The sequence below is a fragment of the Garra rufa genome, chromosome 5, assembly GCF_049309525.1.
Source record: "Garra rufa chromosome 5, GarRuf1.0, whole genome shotgun sequence".
NCBI classification, from domain to species: domain Eukaryota; kingdom Metazoa; phylum Chordata; class Actinopteri; order Cypriniformes; family Cyprinidae; genus Garra; species Garra rufa.
Genome location: NC_133365.1, coordinates 3,599,081 through 3,620,925, shown reverse-complemented (window position 1 = coordinate 3,620,925; position 21,845 = coordinate 3,599,081). Strand labels below are relative to the sequence as shown.

Here is a 21,845-nt window from a genome sequence, read left to right as displayed (position 1 = left end):
GGCAACTATTTGGCGCACAAGATTTTTAGCTTTTGTAATCATGTGGTGTTTCACACATCCATACAATATGCATATCATTTGATAGATCTCATCATAACAAGCAACTTTGCCTCAAGAACCATTGGTGTCAATGAAATCGTTCATTAATTATTCACAAATATGTTAAAAACCTAATTTTACGAACTAGTCCTTGGATTTTGCTCAGTCTCGATCAAACCACTGCAGTGCATTTCTCTAGAGTCTCTAGATCAAAACAATGTTGAATTTGGTCTTTTGGTTTGCTTTAATTGCGTCATTTAGATTAGGGGTGTGGCCAAGTATACCCAAAAGCCTATAAAACCTAAACAAAAACTCAAAACTTTATAAAACTTCTTGAAAACATGTGTCAGATGACTCTTCACAAGCATGGAAAGTTTCATAGAGATCGGACCATAGGTGGTGCTATAACAGTTAAAAGGGCTTCAAAAATACAATTTGCCTCAATTTGCTAATAAAAATGCTTATATATAACTCACACTCTAATAGTTATGAAGGTTAATAACACTACATATCTATACTGCTTTTCCTGAAACCACTAGATGGCAGCAAAGGATCACTCATGGGCGTATTCTATCAATTATATAGCTCTTTTCTCAGGTTTTACTTAGGTATTGACATTCGGATAGTTTTAAATCATTATTAATACATTTAAATCACATTTTGTCAAAGGTTACCACTTCATTTCCATTAAACAATCACATTTTGCAATTATGCCACATTACGATTAAAGTGAGACCTGAAAATTGCATTATCAAGAAAACTTTCAGTAAGCATTTTGTTACCTATCATTTACTTTAAATCTCTGTATCTACAACAAAATGTCTTTGTATATGTGTGTATACGTATGCTTACTTTGTATTAACCTTTCATTTCAGGTTGAGTATGTGTGTTGCAATACTCTTTATCATGGATGTGTTGTGATTTCAGTCCAATATTTCAGGTTGGACTAGACCTTAGATGCAATAAAGGCCTTATATGCTCAAACCCCGATAATTGCTGCTTGCAGCTATGTTTGTTTTTATAATCTGAGGGAGACAAAATAATTTTTTAGCATTTTATATGCTGTCAATAGAGCTTAAATAAAGTACTATCCCAGAAGTTTCTTTTAAAAAGACTGCAGAAAAATGTTTGTGCGGATAAACGTCTCTAGAGCACGTCCTTGTGTTAGAACGACAGAGAGTTAAAAGCTAAAAAGCCTCTTTAAGCCGTTTGAATATTATTTTGTTCAAGGACAACAGAGGAGATAACACAAGAGAAAGCAGCGACACACACACACCTCCTCTTGCTGGGGATGAAGCCGACCTCCTCCTCATCCCCCTGTGGGCTGACTCTGCAGGCCTGCCACCACTCCTCATCTCCACAGTCCAAGACATGCAGCACATCTCCAAACTTAAAGCCCACGGCCTGACTCAGGAAACCACAGTCTGCTGTCTTATCATAGTCAAACAGAGCCCTGCCAAACGACAGACAGAGAGAGGGAGAACATAAGTCACGGGGAAAAGAGAGGATAAAGGAGGGCAGAGAGAGAGAGAGAGAGGGGTTGAAAAGGAAGAACATCAAAGGAAAAGCATGGAATTGGGTTGAAATTGAGCAACACAGACCTTTTATTTTTGGCCTCATTTCATTTTTATTCATTGGCTCCGTTTAGAATGGAACTGCTTTCTGCACACTGTGCAGTGTTGTCTGTGTTAAACAGCATGCAGTATGCAGAGCTAAACATTGTTCTCACATGATCCCATTGTGTTGCAACTCACTTAAAAATGAACACTTAAATAGGGAGAACAAGATGTTAAAATTGCAGTGTATATCCCTTACCAAAAGTATATTAAATATACTTTATTTAGTAAGTATATAAATATCAGTGTTCTAGTAGTATACTTTTAAGTGAACTATTTCAATGCTCCTTGGGACTAAATTGGCCCACGTTCTAGAATATAAAAGTATACTTTAAGTATTAGTAAACTTTGAATACACAACTAGTTTACATCTATGTTTTTAGTTTGTACTGCAAGTATACTAAAAGTGAACTTATAGGTATACTGATAGTTTACTACACTGCAAAAAATGCTTTTCTACCTTAGATTTCTTGTCTTGATTCCAGCCCAAATATCTAAAAATTCTTAAATCAAGAAGGATTTTCTAGACGAGTAAAAATTATTTTCTTGTTTTCAGAAAAACAACTCAAAATTAAGTGAGCTTTTGCTTAGAACAAGCCAAAAAATCTGCCAATGGGGTAAGAAAAAAAATCTTATTTCAAACAGAAAACAAGATTATTTTTCTTACCCCATTGGCAGATTATTTTGCTTGTTTCAAGCAAAAATGTACTCAATTTTGACTTTTTTTTTCTGAAAACAAGACAATAATTTTTACTCATCTAGAAAATCCTTCTTGATTTAAGATTTTTTAGATATTTTGGCTGGAAACAAGACAAAAAAGCTAAGCTAGAAAAGCATTTTTTGCAGTGTAATCAAATACTTTTTAAGCATTTTTAGTGCACTTTGAAGTATAGTCTCAGTAAACTACTAGTTTAGTAATTTTATACTGCAAGTATAGGTTTTCGTTACATCATACTTTAAGTGTACTACTTTAAGTATACTAACATGTCCCTATTTATGTATTAATTTGTATATATTTTGTTCATTGCTTTGTGCATTCTTTTTTACAAACACTTGAATGTGGGTAAGTTTCATAAAAAAAAAGAAAAAAAAAAAGAAAAAAAAAAACATTTTGACCAAAAAGCTAAAAATAAAAAAAGAGTATTGATGATGATCAAAACGTAGATGGAGTTGATCAACGCCCCGAAGCTTGACAGTCATTATTACCTCTTCATAAGTCAACATTTTATTCCATAAGGTTACACAGTTTGACATATCTATGGTTTTGATGCTGTTTTATGTCTGACGATTGTGTTAGATTACATGTGGAAGCATCTGTTGTTTCGGTTTCTTCTTCACTTGTGTTTTAGAAATTCTGTACAGAAGATGTGTAACAGTGCATTTACCATGAAAACACAGATTCTCAGAGCACAAGTAGAGCTTAAGTATATTTAGACTTTTTCTAAGTATAAGTCAAGTAAATGTCATTTTAAGTATATTTCTGAGAAGTATATAAAGCACACTTCTGAGAAGTACATAAAAAGTAGATTGAAAGTATACTTTTCTATATTTTAGTTTAAAAGAAGCATACTAATAGCACACTTGAATAAACTTCTTTTACGTAAGAGACAGCATTCAGTTCATTCAAAGCAGAAATGGAAGGTCAAGTTGAGTGCAGTGGATTATGGGCAGAGGCAGACAGTAGTAAAGTATTTTTACGTTACTCAAGTAAATTTAAAACATTGTTGAATTACTTTTACTTGAGTAAAAGTAAGAAAGTTATAGATTCCTAATGTAATTAAGGAATGTTGTGCAGTAGAAAGTACAATATTATGCTTTGGAATGTTGTGAAGTAAAGTTTTATAAAGAAAAGTACAGACAATTGAAAAGTACTTCTACAGCAAAGTCTGACTCTGCATATGGTATATACACACTGCAAAAAATGCTTTTCTTACTTATATTTTTTGTCTTGTTTCCAGACAAAATATCAAAAAATTCTTAAATCAAGAAGGATTTTCTAGACGAGTAAAAAACAAACAAAAAAACAAGCAAACAAGCAAAATAATCTGCCAATGGGGTAAGCAAAAAAAAATCCTATTTGAAACAGAAAGCAGGATTATTTTTCTTACCCCATGGGCAGATTATTTTGCTTGTTTCAAGCAAAAACGCACTTAATTTTGACTTGTTTTTTTCTGAAACAATTTTTTTTTTTTTACTCGTCTAGAAAATTTTTATATTTTGTCTGGAAACAAGACAAAACATTTTTTGCAGTGTAATATTGTAAGCTGGATAGTGTGTACACGCTAACTGCTGGTCCAGAGGTCTTCAATAGAATACTGAAAGACTGAAAGACTGAAGGGCTAGTGATTTGGAGTTGTAGTGTGTGTGCTGTATGTTTACCTGATATAAAATCCTCGTTTGGGGTTACTTCGTAATGTAGTTGTCCCAGAGCCCATACTGCTGTTCATCAACTGCTCTCTGAGATCGTGAATTTTAGCTTCAAATCGACTGTACTCTGCACAAACAAACACAGCTGTTAGCCAACACTGTAAAGCACAGAAGAGCTACATTTGTTAGAAATGAACCATTTGTGTCAGTTTGGACAGTGATGTGACGTGAGTCTAAAATATCTATTCTATATATACTAGAATTTGAAGTTTCGGACCAGTAAGATTTTTAAAAATGTTTTTGAAAGAAGTCTCTTCTACTCACCAAATACACATAAGTATACAGTAAAACAGTATCATTGTGAAATATTTGATCATTTAAAATAACTGTTTTCAATGTGAATTTATTGTATTTATTCCTGTAATCAAAGCTGAATTTTTAGCATCATTACTCAAGACTTCAGTGTCACATGATGCTTCATACTGCACTTTTAAGCTTTTATTTTGATGGAAATGACAGTAAAGGAAAAATCCAGCTTCAGTGAAAACAGGCTCACAAAAACTTGTCTTACTACAAATCTAGTAAAATGCTGTAATCATCTGACACGCAAATAAAACTGGTGGCCATTGCATTCCCAAATGTGCATTAAACTCATAGCACATGCAATAAACAAGTTCACTGCATTCATTCACTGTGAACTGAGCCTTTCTGAGGTGCGGAAAACACCGGATCACAAGCTGATCGCCTGAACAAAGTGCACATTTTGCCTTGAAACCTCGCAGCAAAAACAGACTTAATGAACGGATTAAGCCATATGTGACCCTGGACCACAAAACCAGTCTTAAGTCGCTGGGGTATATTTGTAGCAATAGCCAAAAATACATTGCATGGGTCAAAATTATTGGTTTTTCTTTTATGCCAAAAATCATTAGGAAATTAAGTAAAGATCATGTTCCATGAAGATTTTTTGTAAAATTCCTACTGTAAATGTATCAAAATGTAATTTTTGATTAGTAATATGCATTGTTAAGAACCTAATTTGAACAACTTTAAAGGTGATTTTCTCAGGATTTTGATTTTTTTGCACCCTCAGATTCCAGATTTTCAAATAGATGTATCTCGGCCAAATATTGTCCTATCCTAACAAACCATACATCAATAGAAAGCTTATTTTCTGAGCTTTCATATTATATATACATCTCAGTTTTGTAAAATTTAAACTTATGACTGGTTTTGTGGTCCAGGGTCACATATTGTGCTTTTGTTTTAGTTCATTTGCATAAAGCATAATGGCCTGAAACACAGTTAGAATATTTAAAAACCTACACTTTCTGCCCGGAAGACCTATATCGTTTCATATCGTCATGTGACCATGTGAGTTTTGCTATCGCGATACCACGATATTGACAATATTGTTACATCCCTACTTATTAGTGAAATAATATGCTTTAAAAGAAAATACATAATGTGACTGCATCTTTTTTGAGATTTCATTTTATGGTAATTGCAATTACATGAAAATGCATTATAGTGTAAAATTGAACTTTAAAGTGCTTTTCTCACTTCAGCTTGTCCATAAGTGCCACCTGCTGTCATAAAGTGGATTTACAGAGACTTACACACAAAAATGAACCGAATAGACTTCAGAAATCATTATAATGTGATGATTTGCTGCTCAAGAAACATTTCTGATTATTATCAATTTTGAAAACAGTTTTTTTCTGCTTAATATTTTGGGAAAAAATGGTTTTTTTTTTTTTAGGATTCTTTGACGAATAGAAAGTTCAACAGAACAGCATTTATTTGAAATAGAAACCTTTTGTAATATTATAAATGTCTGTACTGGCACTGTTGATTAGAATAATGTATCCGTGATTAATAAAAGTTGCAATTTATTTAAAAAAAGAAAAAACTTACTGACCCCAAACATTTGAATGGTAATGTATACAGTACAGTGGACTCAACTTCATCCAGAATTAAAAATGTATAAAAGTGACATTTAGAAGAAATACAGCTCAAGCAGACATACAATGTGTTATTTTGACATTCCTAACAGATTAACTCTCCACTGTCCATTAATATTTTATTTTTTGCCTGGATATAGCGAGTGTCAACTTTGGACACAGATTGTTCAGTCAGGTGTGTGTGTGTTTGTATTCTGACCTTCTGGTCTGTATTGAGCGATGATAGTCACAGTCTGTCCTGCATTCTTCAAAGCAGCTGCTGCTTGTTCATGTGTAGCTGCCCGCAGATCAACACCGTTCACCTGAGAAACACATGCAGATCATTACAATCACAGATCTCACACATCTAACATATTATTGCAATATTACTGCTAAACTACATTTCAACAAGATCACAGCAGCAAATCTACACCACGTTCAATACTGTAATTTCCTTTTCTTTATTGCATTTTAATTTTCAGATCCCTACATGCTGGCATAAACTAATCCAAATAGCTCTTAAAGGGACATTCCACCCAAAAATAAATGAATAAACTGTCATTCCGTCAATCTCAAGTCATGACTAATGGGATGGAGTCTCCATTAAAAGCAATGCAGTAACTAATCATTAAACATACTGATTTACAGCTGAGGTCAAAAGTTTACATCCCCCTTTCAGAATCTGCAAAATGTTAATTATTTTAGCAAAATAAGAGGATCATACAAAATGCATGTTTTGTTTATTTAGTAAACCTCACCTGAATAAGATATATTTCACATAAAAGATGTTTACATACAGTCCACAAAAAAAAAAAATAACACTTGAAAAAAAAAAAAAACGACCCTGTTCAAAAGTTTACATTCCCTTGAATCTAGGAAAAACTAGAGCCGGGGTGAAAACTTTTGAACAGAATGGAGATTTGTCCATTTTTCCTATTTTGCTTAAATATCATATTTTTTTCATTTAGTACTGCCTTCAGGGGCTACAGAAGATACTTACTTTTCCCAGAAGACAAAAAAAGTAACATTTACCGTTAATTTACTACCTTTAAATTACAAAAGTTTTCACCCCCCAGCTCTTAATGCTTCGTGGGGTTTTTTCTGGAGCATCAGTGAGTGTTTGAACCTTCTGTAATAGTTGCATATGAGTCCCTCAGTTGTCCTCAGTGTGAAAAGATGGATCTCAAAATCATACAGTCATTGTTGGAAAGGGTTCAAATACATAAAAATGCTGGAAAACCAAAGAATTTGTGAGACGTGAAGGATTTTTCTGAAGAACAGCAGGCAGTTTAACTGTTCAGGACAAAGGGACTCATGAACAACTATCACTAAACAAAAAACACAGCTGTGGATCATTCAGGTAACAACACAATATTAAGTGCTATTATTTTCTCTTGTAGACTATATGTAAACATCTTTAATGTGAAATATCTTATTCAGGTCAGTACTACTAAATAAAAAAAATAACATGCATTTTGTATTTTTGGTAAAATAATTAACATTTTGCAGAATCTGATTTGCAGACCTCAACAGTACTGACCAACATCATGGCTAGACTTAAATGTAGCTGTCAGATTCATCAGTTAAAATTCTTCACTGTAAACCAGAGCTTTTCATTTCAAACTATGATCATTCTTTTCACACATGAGGTCATGTGTATGTGTTTGCATGTTCTCACACTCAAGATCTGATCTCCTTTGCGCAGTTCTCCGCTCAGGTCCGCAGGGCCTCCTGCCAGGATGAAAGAGATGAATATTCCCTCTCCATCCTCCCCTCCAACTATATTAAAGCCCAAACCCGTCGATCCTCTGTGGATCACAACACGCCTCGGGTCCCTGAGACACACAAGACAGAGCAAGGAAATAACAGAAGGTAGAGATAAATTACAAGAGAATTCCAGGATGATAACAATCGTTTCCAGTAAAATACACATTATTTTATATATGACTGAACCTGAATTGGCAGTAAAGTGCGGATTCACCATGCATTTATGCAGTGGTGTAGCAAGTCAGCCCCGGGCCAATATGCAAAAGATTTGTCTGGGCCCCCAAATCATTATGGGCTCCAACTTAGTTAACTTGTTGATTTTTTTTAATTACATAACGTTACGTGAGTATTCACAAGCTGTTTTATTTACGATATAAATGCTTGGAAATAATATTTAATGTTTTCAAGTCAATTTCTTATTTGTAGCACGCAAGTCTCAGCCTATAAATTCTGTCAATTTTATGATAAAATACAAACAATAAATGTGTTTTTATACTCTTTAATTTGTAGTGAGATAACTACATTCGCCTCAGATCAAGCGGCATGTGAATCAATGATCTTTTCCTTTTTAATATTTGCAGCACCAAATAACTTATTTGAATATTTGAATGCATGTTAAAAAAAAAACAATGTCTCATGAAATCAATCAATCAGAGTAAAAAAAAGTCAATAAAATATCTTGTAAATAAGTCATAATAATAGTAATATAACATTTAGCCTACCTCAGAAAAGCCAACAAGCCTATAATTTTGCCAACATTTTTTTTTCTCATAAATCAGCCAGTTAACGGACTTGTTTTTATTGCTGTTTTCAAGTTAAATGTGAAGACTTTTCTTCTTTTTTTGTGGAAGGCAGAGTAGGTGAATTTTTCACATAGACTTAACTCAATATAACAATTTTATTCCATGAATTTTTGTTTTGTTTAAAATGTAGTAATTTAGCATTTTATAGAGATATTTATCATGTCTCTGAGGCAAATATTTGCTGAGATTCGGATTATTTTTGTGAAGCGCTCCTCCTCAAGACAGAGATGGCAGAAAGTGCATGTTTGTTTTCTTTCGCTGTTTTACAAAAGCACAACATTTTGTTGATATTGTGAGTGCGCACAAATAATAGCAGACCTTCTACAGTTCAGAATGATGTATTACTCGTACCTTTATGAGCAAAAATGGCATATTTTAGGTTTCCACTGTTATTAAGAAAAAAAAAAGTGATCGCGCTGGTGCTTCCATGTCCTTCAAAGCATGCTTTAGCTTCCACTATCCGCTCAAACGATTGGATATGCTTCTAACAGCAAGCATTTATCTAGATTAAATGTTTAAATTAATATTGTGAAATGCATCAATTTTTTTTTTAGTCTATTAATGTTATAATGTTATTTTAGGCAAGTTGTGTTGATTTGAGATGACTAAATTAATCAAACATATTCAACTCATTGCCGCTTGGTCGTTACTTTAAAAAACTAAAGCTTGAATTTAACAAACATAAAATGGTCAAAACTTATTGCTAAATTAACTTAATAAAGAATCTGTTTTATTAAAACAGAGCAGCAAAACAGCTTTACTGAAAATACTGTTATTTCTATAATGTCTCATAAGCAGTTTTATGGCTCAGCGATATGATAATATCTGTCAATGGCATTAATGATCAACCAGTTGAGATTTAACATTTCAGTTAAAAAAAGAAAAATGTTATGGAAGTTACAGAATAAAAAAAAAAAGTTGCAATTATTTCACAGTTCTGACTTTTTTCTCATTATTGCAAGATATAAATGTGCAGTTGCAGGTCAGAACTGTGAAATATAACATGCATTTTTTGACTTTTTCTTGCAGCTGTGAGTTTATATCCCACAATTCTGACTTGTGTTCAGAGTTATAAAGTGCAATTCTGAGGAAAGAACTCTGCTCACAATTTTGATATTTTCGTTTTCTATTTTACAAAAGCACAACTTTTTGTTGATATTGTGCACACAAATAAAACCTTATGCAGTTCCGATTGATGTATTAATCTTACCTTTATGATAAAAAATGATGGCGTATTTTAGGTTTCCACTGTTATTAAGAAAAAAAAATGCAAGTGATCGCGCTGGCGCTTCCATGTCCTGCTTACATTCTCCACACAAATGATTGGATATGAGTCTAACAGCGCACATTTATGTAGGTTAAATGTTTAAACTAATATTGTGAAATGCATCAAGTGTTTGATGTATATAGCTTTTATTTTAGGCAAGTTGTGTTGATTTGAGAAGGCTAAATTGATCTAACATACTCAACTCATTGCCGCTGGCCGCTTGGTCGTTACTTTAAAAAACAAAAGCTTGAATCAAACATTTGCAAACATAAAATGTTCAAAACTTATTGCTAAATTAACTTAATAAAGAATCTGTTTTATTAAAACAGAGCAGCAAAACAGCTTTACTGAAAATACTGTTATTTCTATAATGTCTCATAAGCAGTTTTATGGCTCAGCGATATGATAATATCTGTCAATGGCATTAATGATCAACCAGCTGAGATTTAACATTTCAGTTAGAAAAAGAAAAATGTTATGGAAGTTACAGAATAAAAAAAGAGAAAAAGTTGCAATTATTGCACAGCTTTTGCTATTGCAAGATATAAATGTGCAGTTGCAAGTCAGAACTGTGAAATATAACATGCAATTTTGACTTTTTCTTGCAGCTGTGAGTTTATATCTCACAAATCTGACTTGTGTTCAGAGTTATAAAGTGCAATTCTGAGGAAAGAACTCTGCTCACAATTTTGATATTTTCTTTTGCTATTTTACAAAAGCACAACTTTTTGTTGATATTGTGCACACAAATAAAAGTAGACCTTTTGCAGTTCCGATTGATGTATTAATCTTACCTTTATGAGCAAAAATGATGGCGTATTTTAGGTTTCCACTGTTATTAAGAAAAAAATGCAAGTGATCGCGCTGGCGCTTCCATGTCCTGCTTACATTCTCCACACAAATGATTGGATATGAGTCTAACAGCGCACATTTATGTAGGTTAAATGTTTAAATTAATATTGTGAAATGCATCAAGTGTTTGATGTTTATAGCTTTTATTTTAGGCAAGTTGTGTTGATTTGAGAAGGCTAAATTGATCTAACATACTCAACTCATTGCAGCTGGCCGCTTGGTCGTTACTTTAAAAAACAAAAGCTTGAATCAAACATTTGCAAACATAAAATGTTCAAAACTTATTGCTAAATTAACTTAATAAAGAATCTGTTTTATTAAAACCGAACAGCAAAACAGCTTTACTGAAAATACTGTTATTTCTATAATGTCTCATAAGCAGTTTTATGGCTCAGCGATATGATAATATCTGTCAATGGCATTAATGATCAACCAGCTGAGATTTAACATTTTAGTTAAAAAAAGAAAAATGTTATGGAAGTTACAGAATAAAAAAAAAGAGAAAAAGTTGCAATTATTGCACAGCTTTTGCTATTGCAAGATATAAATGTGCAATTGCAAGTCAGAACTGTGAAATATAACATGCATTTTTGACTTTTTCTGTGAGTTTATATCTCACAATTCTGACTTGTGTTCAGAGTTATAAAGTGCAATTCTGAGGAAAGAACTCTGCTCACAATTTTGATATTTTCTTTTGCTATTTTACAAAAGCACAACTTTTTGTGGATATTGTGCACACAAATAAAATCTTATGCAGTTCTGTTTGATGTATTAATCTTTATGAGCAAAAATGATGGCGTATTTTAGGTTTTCACTGTTATTAAGAAAAAATTGCAAGTGCTGGTGCTTCCATGTCCTGCAAATCACTCTTGAGCTTACACTTTCTGCACAAACGATTGGATATGTATCTAACAGCACACATTTATCTAGGTTAAATGTTTAAATTAATATTATGAAATGCATCAAGTGTTTTAAGACTATACATTTTATTTAGAAAAAAAATCTTGTTGAAGCTTGTTTCTGTTACAGAATTAAAAACAGAGATAAAAAATTAGCAATTATTAAATTTTTTCTCAGTATTGCAAGTTATAAATGTGCAATTGTAAGTCAGAACTGTGAAATATAACATGCAATTTAGATTTTTCTTGCTGCTGTGAGTTTCTATTTAATGCATCACTACTGTGATAGAAAATTTTATAGCCTTTGGTCGTTTTGTGTTATAAGCCAGCTCTAAGTATTTTTCATCAGGGAGCTACTAGAAAGTTATTCCGTAATTCTTTAGTCCTTCAGTCTCTCAGTGAGGAAGCCAGAGGCACAGAACCAAATTAGATAGAGTAAACATTTTCTGCTCTAATTATGGAGAAAATCTGTGGAAATCTGGAAATAGACTCATTCTGAAAGATTGACTTATTGGCTTACTTTCATGAACATGAATCATGAATTTGCTATAATTACAATAAATATAATGAACCCTTTGGGATCAATGGCATCCATACTAAGATTATTTAAATAACTAATAAGAAATATAACATGCCTCTGAATCAGTTTTGCTTAGAGAATAAATTCCCCAAAATGACATAAGATCTAAAAGAGGCCATGAAAACAACTTTGTGTCTGCTGCTGTTTGCATCATTGGAGTGACTTCAATTTAAAATTCAATTATTAATCTCAGCTGCCAATTAATATTAATTTTACCCAAGGCAGGGTTATAGTTGTAGTTAACTGAAACAATAAAAAAAAAATACTTGAAATAAAATAAATATGAACAGAAATTAAAAATGTAATTCCTTGATGATCTTTTTGACATAAATGTGGTTGTCTGTAGTAAAAAAAATCTATTTTTCATTTAGTTTAGGTGTGTGCTAAAAAAAAGAAAACTAAAACTATATATATATATATATATATATATATATATATATATATATATATATATATATATATATATATATAAGTTACTAGCATGTTGCTAGCATGATTAACATATTACTAGCATGTTGTTAGCAGGTTTCTAGCATGATTAGAGTGTTACTAGCATGCTGTTAGCATGATTAGCAATTTAGTAACATGTTTGCACATTTCTAGCATGATTAGCATTTTACTAGCTCGATTTTACATGTTACTAGCATATTGTTAGCATCATTTGCGAGTTACTAGCATGTTGCTAGCATTATTATCATGTTACTAGCAAGTTATTAGCATGATTATCACAATTAGCATGTTTCTAGAATGATTAGCATGTTACTAGCATGATTTTATTGCAATTAGGATGTTACTAGCATGTTGTTACCTTGATTAGTTAATTACTAGCATGTTTCTAGCATGAGTAGCATGTTGTTAACATGATTAGTATGTCACTAACGTGTTGCTAGCATGAATAACAAGTTACTAACATGTTGTTGGCACATTTCTAGCATGATTAACATGTTGCATGTTACTAACATATTGTTAGCATAATTTGCAAGCTACTAACATGTTTCTAGCATTATTAGCATGTTACTAGCATGCTGCATGTTACTAGCATATTGTTAACATAATTTGCAAGCATGTTGTAGCATGATTAGCATGTTACTAGCTTGTTTCTAACATTATTAGCATGTTACTAGCATTATTTTATCACAGTTAGCATGTTTCTACCTTGATTAGCATGTTACTAGCTTGTTTCTAGCATTATTAGCATGTTACTAGCATATTGTTAACATAATTTGCAAGCATGTTGTAGCATGATTAGCATGTTACTAGCTTGTTTCTAACATTATTAGCATGTTACTAGCATTATTTTATCACAGTTAGCATGTTTCTACCTTGATTAGCATGTTACTAGCTTGTTTCTAGCATTATTAGCATGTTACTAGCATGATTTTATCACAGTTAACATGTTTCTACCATGATTAGCATGTTACTACCATGCTGCATCTTACTAGCATATTGTTAACATAATTTGCAAGCATGTTGTAGCATGATTAGCATGTTACTAGCTTGTTTCTAACATTATTAGCATGTTACTAGCATGATTTTATCACAGTTAGCATGTTGTAGCATGATTAGCATGTTACTAGCATGCTGCATCTTACTAGCATATTGTTAACATAATTTGCTAGCATTTTGTAGCATTATTAGCATGTTACTAGCATTATTTTATCACAGTTAGCATTGTTTCTACCTTGATTAGCATGTTACTAGCATTCTGCATTTTACTAGTGTATTAACATAATTTGCTAGCATGTTGTAGCATGATTAGCATGTTACTAGCTTGTTTCTAACATTATTAGCATGTTACTAGCATGCTGCATCTTACTAGCATATTGTTTCTTACTAGCTTGTTTTCTAACATTATTAGCATGTTACTAGCATGACTATCACAGTTAGCATGTTTCTACCATGATTAGCATGTTACTACCATGCTGCATCTTACTAGCATATTGTTAACATAATTTGCAAGCATGTTGTAGCATGATTAGCATGTTACTAGCTTGTTTCTAACATTATTAGCATGTTACTAGCATGACTTTATCACAGTTAGCATGTTTCTACCATGATTAGCATGTTACTAGCATGCAGCATCTTACTAGCAGATTGTTTCTTACTAGCTTGTTTTCTAACATTATTAGCATGTTACTAGCATGACTATCACAGTTAGCATGTTTCTACCATGATTAGCATGTTACTAGCATGCTGCATCTTACTAACGTATTGTTAACATAATTTGCAAGCATGTTGTAGCATGATTAGCATGTTACTAGCTTGTTTCTAACATTATTAGCATGTTACTAGCATTTTATCACAGTTAGCATGTTCTAGCATGATTAGCATGTTACTAGCATGTTTTAGCATTATTACCCAGTTACTAGCATGATTAGCATGTTACTAGCATTTTGCTAGCATGGTTCGAACATAATTACCATTTTATTATTCCATGATTAGCATGTTATTAACATGTTAGCATGATTGACATTTTATTAGCATGTTACTAACAAGTTACTAACATGTTGTTAGCATGAGTAGCAAGTTAAAATGAAAACAGTAAAATTGTAAAAAAATAAATTAAAAACTATTAAAAAAATATACAAAAAAATCTAAATGTTCATAAAAACTGTTAATAAAACTATAATAATTATTCAGTATCTCAGTGATACTAAGATTATAAGAGCTCTGTTTTAAATCCTTCCCATTTATTGAAACCATCGATCGTGCAGGAACTGCTGAATTATAAGCTTCCAGGTACCTGGGTAAGTCGTCATCTCCCATCAAGCCATGCAGCACAGGAGAAAAGCGGCTTGGTGAGGTGGGAGTGAGGGCTTGTGGGTAATCCGAGGCCAGGAAGTTTGGATGTCCAAGGTCCGTGTCCAGATGCGGAGAGTACGCTGAAGAGTGAGCACACACAGGAATGAGTGAAAGCTGGATTTACCAAGGACTGTCATTGAATCTTGAAAGTTATTGAAGACTTTTACTAGAAACATACTTCTCAGTGTTCCGTTTGTTGTGTACTCACTGCTTGTGAGGTCTGGTGGGTTGTAGTTGTTGGTAAGGTACAGGTTGTTTGGCTTGGCCACTCTGAGGTAGACCACCTCTGCTGTGTTCTTCAGCGCGCCCACCGCGTCCTCATGCATCACATCCTCCAGACACACATTATTTACCTGCAGATGCACAGATTGACTCTATGAGGCTAGTGTCTCTCATTAAACAGAAATGCATTATATTGAATGTGCACTTGTAGTGTACTTGAGATCTTAAAGGAACACACCACTTTTTTTGGAAATAGGCTCATTCTCCAACTCCCCCCGAGTTAATAAGTTGAGTTTCACCGTTTTGAAATCCATTCAGCCGTTCTCCTGTTCTGGCGATATCACTTTTAGCATAGCTTAGCATAGATCATTGAATCCTATGAGACCAATAGCATCGTGTTCAAAAATGACCAACGAGTTTCAATATTTGTCCTATTTAAAACTTGACTCTTCTGTAGTTATATTGTGTACTAAGACCGGCGGAAAATGTAAAGATGCAATTTTTCTAGGCTGATAAGATTAGGAACTACACTTCCATTCCGGCGTAATAGTCAAGGAAGTTTGCTGCTGTAATATGGCCGAAGCAGGCGCAGTAATATCACGCAGCGCCTGAAATTAGTTCCCATTTTCCGCTGGTCTTAGTACGCGATATAACTACAGAAGAATCAAGTTTTAAATAGGACAAATATTGAAACTCGTTGGTCATTTTTGAACGTGATGCTATTGGTCTAATAGGATTCAATGATCTATGCTAAGCTATGCTAAAAGTGATATCGCCAGAACAGGAGAACGGCTGAATGGATTTCAAAACGGTAAAAATCCACTTATTAACTCGGGGGGAGTTGGAGAATGAGCCTATTTCCCCAAAAAAGTGGAATGTGCCTTTAAAAGAATAATTGAAAAAAAAACTGCAGTGTACTTAATGTAAAATTTCAAACTTTCATGAACATGTTTCTTAACACACTTAAGTACATTTTTATAAGAGTACTTTGCAATAATGTCAAATTTAAAAGTTGTACTTTTTAGAGTGCATTTAAAAGCATAAAGTTTTAATAATCTTTTGTGGTGCTTTAAAGGAACACTCCACTTTTTTTTGGAAATATGCTCATTCTCCAACTCCCCCCCGAGTTAATAAGTTGAGTTTCACCGTTTTGAAATCCATTCAGCCGTTCTCCTGTTCTGGCGATATCACTTTTAGCATAGCTTAGCATAGATCATTGAATCCTATGAGACCAATAGCATCACGTTCAAAAATGACCAACGAGTTTCAATATTTGTCCTATTTAAAACTTGACTCTTCTGTAGTTATATCGCGTACTAAGACCAGCGGAAAATGTTAAGATGCGAATTTCTAGGCCGATAAGATCAGGAACTACACTCCCATTCTGGCGTAATAGTCAAGGAAGTTTGCTGCTGTAATATGGCCGAAGCAGGCGCAGTAATATCACGCAGCGCCTGAAATTAGTTCCCATTTTCCGCCGGTCTTAGTACGCGATATAACTACAGAAGAATCAAGTTTTAAATAGGACAAATATTGAAACTCGTTGGTCATTTTTGAATGCGATGCTATTGGTCTCATAGGATTCAATGATCTATGCTAAGCTATGCTAAAAGTGATATCGCCAGAACAGGAGAACGGCTGAATGGATTTCAAAACGGTAAAACTCTACTTATTAACTCGAGAGGACTTGGAGAATGAGCCTATTTCCAAAAAAAGTGGAATGTTCCTTTAAAAGAATAATTGAAAAAAAAAAAAACTTGCAGTGTACTTAATGTAAACTTTTAAACTTTCATGAATGTTTCTTGACACACTCAAGTACATTTTTATAAGAGCACTTTGCAATAATGTAAATTAAAATTTAAATGTACATTTAAAAGCTCAACGTTTTAATAATCTTGTGGTGCTTTAAAGAAGTACACATATTTTGATGTGTTGACTAACATACATACATACATGTAAAGTACAATTAAATTTTAACTGTAGTGTGATATTTGACATTACATGTTAATATATTTAAAATGTACTAAATTACAGGGCTACTATAGTTAACTAAAACTGAAAAACATTTGTGTTACTTAAAATTAGCAATAACTGAAATAAAACACAAATGTAATAAAATAAAGGTTTGATGTAGTAAAATGTAGTAATTGCAAACATTTTTTGTATTACACGTTGTCTAAATTTGTTTAAATATGCAAATGAGCCATTATTTAATGAAATATGCGCTAATTTGCATAAATTTCTGGTACAAAAATCTAAACACTGGATGAAGTCAGTTTCAAAAATCTTGTTTAAATTGTTTTGAAATATTAGAGTCAAAAGATTTTACAGAGGGACTTTTTTGGGTATCTCATTTCGTCACGACATAATTGAGAAAAAACTTTGAACAGACATGAAACACTATATTTTTTTTAATCATTTTTGGGGAAATAAAGTGTTGTATAAAATCAAGCAAATTATATATGAACAAATCCCTCTGTAAAAACCTTCAGGATACAGACAGGAATAAAAATGTAAAGTTGTAAAGTGCTACTGAAGTGGAGATTTATGGCTCAGTGTAGGAGAAAAACCTGTAATTGAAATCTCAAACTGCGTTTTTGCCTGCAGTGTCTCCCTTTAAACAAAAACTACTCAAAATGACAAAAATACACAAGAATATTACTAAAACTTCAAACAAAAAATATAAAATCAGTCAAAATATTAATAAAATCTATAATAGTGACACTAAAATAACACATGCAATCTGCAACTTCATCATAACAATTCTGTAATTATGCCATGGCATACAAGTTTCAATAGAAAAGGCATTAAAGTATATTCTAGTTTATGATAAATGCTTGTCAGTACTTTCGTTTGCAAAGACAATAGAAGTACTTATGGATTACGGAAATTACGTCTAAAGATTTAAAGTTGTGTTTAAAGTTGCAGTTTGCAATTTCTGCATCAATAGTGGCAACAAACCTATAGAAAATGCATGTAAATCAAATAAAATTTGCTTTTGCACAACCTGCCTGTAGTTCCTCCTGTGATCGGCAGGTGGCAGCATTGAAGAGCCCATTTCACACAACCCCACAGCGACAGCACAGTGATGTTGCTCCAGTTTAACACAGTCTATCTTTACACATGTCAGTTCTCATCAGTGATTTATATGCGTCGTCTTACCGCCAGTATCTTATCACCGATCTGTAGTCGTCCATCTTTATGTGCCGCTCCTCCCTCGATGATCTTGGTGACATAAATGCTGTTGTCTCCAGGGATGTGCTGGTTCCCCACACCACCCGCTATACTGAAGCCTAGCCCTGAGACACAAACAACAAGGGTCACATATTCTCTTCATAAACAAAAATAATGATTTTATTCAACAATTTTTTACTTTCATGAATGCATGACTGATAGGGAAGAAGAAATAGTTGAATAAAGTTGTTATTTAGTTTTCTTTGTGTACAAAAAGTGTTCTCACAGCTTTAGAAAATTAAGGTGGAACCACTGATGTTCTATGCCTTGAATTTGGTAATTACATTGCTTTCGGATTTTGGATTTGATCAAAAATAAATTTGTGTTTTGAAGATGAATCCAGGTCTTACGGGTTTGGAACGATATGAAGGTGAACAATTAATGACGGAATTTTCATTTTAGGGTGAACTATGCCTTTAAGACTGTGTACTTCATAACTAAGAACAACAATCCTATAAAGCATTGCAAAAAAAAGTAAAAATGACACTGCAGGTGAACAGGGTAAAAAAAATAACTAATAGTTATCACCTTACTTACCCAGTTGATTGATTACATTGATAATTGCAATCATTTTTTGTATTACAAGTTTTCTAAAATGTTAGGTTTTAATATGCAAATGAGCTATTATTTAATGAAATATGCACTGATTTGCATACATTTCTAGTGCAAAAATCTTAACACTGGATGTAATCAGTTTCAAAATTCTTGTTTAAATTTTTTTTGACATATTAGGGTGAAATGTTTTTACAGAGGGAATTAGAAAATACTTAGAACAGGCAGAAAACAATATATATATTTTTTTTCAAATTTTGGGGGTATAGAATGTATAGAATCAAGCAAATTATATATGAACAAATCCGTCTGTAAAAACCTTTAGGATATAGACAGGAATAAACATGTAAAGTTTGGTGTGTGTAAGTGCTACTAGAAAAAACTCATTTTGATTAAAATATGTATTGTAATTGAAATCTATTGACACAAATAGATAAAGTGCTATAAAAGAAACACTTAAAGGTGTCTCTTGGGTGTTTTCTTTCCACTAGTCTGAAAAAACACTTTATGAAAAACCAAAAAACCCCAAATCTCAAAGTTAACAGGTGCAGTGTCTCCCCTTGAAAAATCAACATAAAAGAAAAAAAAAATGTAAGAGTGTTTTCAGAGTGTAATGAGATTTGATCACATCATTCACTTTGCTTCAGTGCTCCCTGCCACCTTTTTGATCACAGTTTCCTTACAGGGACTTTCTGATTGGTGGAGCTTTCTGCACAGCATCCTGGGTAATGTAGTTTTTACCCACAAATTCCACTGGTGTTGTAATAATGCAAGCAAATGGTGTCAACAAAAGCATACACCACTGATTAAGAACCATCTATCTCACAGTAGGTTTATAAGTCATTGTGATGAATCATTCTGCTGTATTCTGCATTTGTCAGTCACTTTGGATAATAGCATCTGCTGAATGATACGTGAATGATAAATAGAGACTTTACCTTTTGGCCCTTTGATGAGCTTGAGCTCGGTGACTTTCTCAGCGATGGGTTTCCTGCGTAATACATAGAGTCTGACGATAGCGCCCGCCTCCTTCAGAGCCTCCACCGCCTGACTGTGGGTCACCTCCCGAACATCGACGTCATTCACGAAGAGAATGCTGTCATTTACTCTGAGAGAGAGAGAGAAATGGAAAAAAAAGTTATTAAGGCAACATCTGTCAGTGCTCAGCCATAAATGAACCTTTGAACTGACAGCTGCCACAAAATTAGAAGTTTTGAATTAAAAATGGCATTATTTTCTGATGTGCAAGATATAAAAGATGTTCAATTATATTAATTCCTCACAGAATACACAACCACACGGTTAATATACACTGCGTTTACACAGACTTTCTAATGCAGCACACTGAGGCAGTAGAAATGTATTCACACTGGAACAAATCGGCTGATATTTGTCCATTCTGAGATTATGGACATCAGGCAATAACCATGGCCTTTGGCTGACTGTCAGCATCAGCTCCTGAATCCAATGACAGGCTTGTCAATGTATAATAAACAAGTTCTGTTTCCAATTTCATCCCGCATGCTGCTATTTCTCCACGCCAGAGATTATGTTACTGGATCCTTCATGGGTTTCGATATATTTAAGTAGACTTGAGAAACCCAACTTACTGAAATGCTATTCAAACTTACAGTTATTCTTATTCTGAGACTAACATTTCTGACTGCTGCTCCTTCTAGAGCTTTAACTCTACAAACTACAAACTCAGCCCAGATATTCAGATGCTAGAAACACTAGGCTAGTAACATGCTAATCATGCTAGAAACATGCTTATCATGCTAGAATAATCCTAGAAACATGCTAGTAACATGCCAATCATGCTAGAAACATGCTAATCATGCTAAAACATGCTAGTAACATGCTTATCATGCTAAAATAATGCTAGAAACATGCTAGTAACATGCCAATCATGCTAGAAACATGCTAGTAACATGCTAATCATGCTAAAACATGCTAGAATAATGCTAGAAACATGCTAAAACATGCTAAAATGTGCTAGTAACATGCTTATCATGCTAGAATAATGCTAGAAACATGCTAGTAACAAGCTAATCATTCTAGAGTCATGCTAACTACATGCTAGAAACATGCTAGTGCCATGTTTATCATGCTAGAATCATGCTAACAACATGCTAGTAACATGTTAGTCATGCTAAAAACATGCTAATCATGCTAGAACCATGTTAACTACATGCTAGAAACATGCTTGTAACATGCTTATCATGCTAGAATAATGCTAACAACAAGCTAGTAACATGCTAATCATGCTAGAATAATGCTAACTACATGCTATAAACATGCTAGTAGCATGCTTATCATGCTGAAATCATGCTAACAACATGCTAGTAACATGCTAATCATGCTAGAAACATGCTAATGCTAGAATCATGTTAACTACATCTATCTATCTCTGACAGACTGTATTGGTTTCAAAATATTCAAACTTTAACCTTTTAAAACTACTTTAAACTTCAAACTATTTTAGACTGAAAACCATCAAACCTAAAACGTATACACTTTTTCAAACTTCCAGGTCCAGCTTTCTCAAGCCAACTTAAAGTTGGTCTTGACAAACTTTTTTAGCTAGTTAGTGAAAACAAAAAAGACATATTTTAGCATCTATGGCTGAAAAAATTACTGTTTCAGAGTGAGTTGTTTTTCACTGGTTTCATGGAGTACATGTATTTTGATATGCTTTTTATTCTGAAAGTTCAGGTTCCTAAGTCTTAAGTTCTATTCTTCTGTTCATAAGTTCTCATTGTTCTGACATTGATTTAGCAATGAGGAAACATAACTTTCTTAACAATTTGTTTCAACCATTTATGCTGGCCTGCAAAAAAATCTCATTAATTCAGTTAAAAATCACAGTGATACGAGAGACTACGTTTTGTAAAAATTTTGA

At 33.2% G+C, this 21,845-nt stretch overlaps 1 protein-coding gene across 2 annotated transcripts in view; it reads right to left on the bottom strand.

Annotated features, from left to right (window-relative positions):
- Positions 1-21,845, bottom strand: part of LOC141334322 (disks large homolog 4-like) — a 71,378-nt gene that overhangs the window by 12,791 nt on the left and 36,742 nt on the right. The window contains exons 5-12 of one of the 2 annotated variants that reach the window (XM_073839375.1): positions 19,882-20,051; positions 18,320-18,456; positions 15,114-15,288; positions 14,877-15,015; positions 7,644-7,800; positions 6,186-6,288; positions 4,035-4,149; positions 1,316-1,492 (exon numbers count right to left, since the gene is read on the bottom strand). In XM_073839375.1, coding sequence (XP_073695476.1) covers positions 1,316-1,492; positions 4,035-4,149; positions 6,186-6,288; positions 7,644-7,800; positions 14,877-15,015; positions 15,114-15,288; positions 18,320-18,456; positions 19,882-20,051 — 1,173 coding nt within the window. The remainder of the gene's footprint in view (positions 1-1,315; positions 1,493-4,034; positions 4,150-6,185; positions 6,289-7,643; positions 7,801-14,876; positions 15,016-15,113; positions 15,289-18,319; positions 18,457-19,881; positions 20,052-21,845) is intronic. The other variant, XM_073839376.1, reaches the window with a different exon arrangement.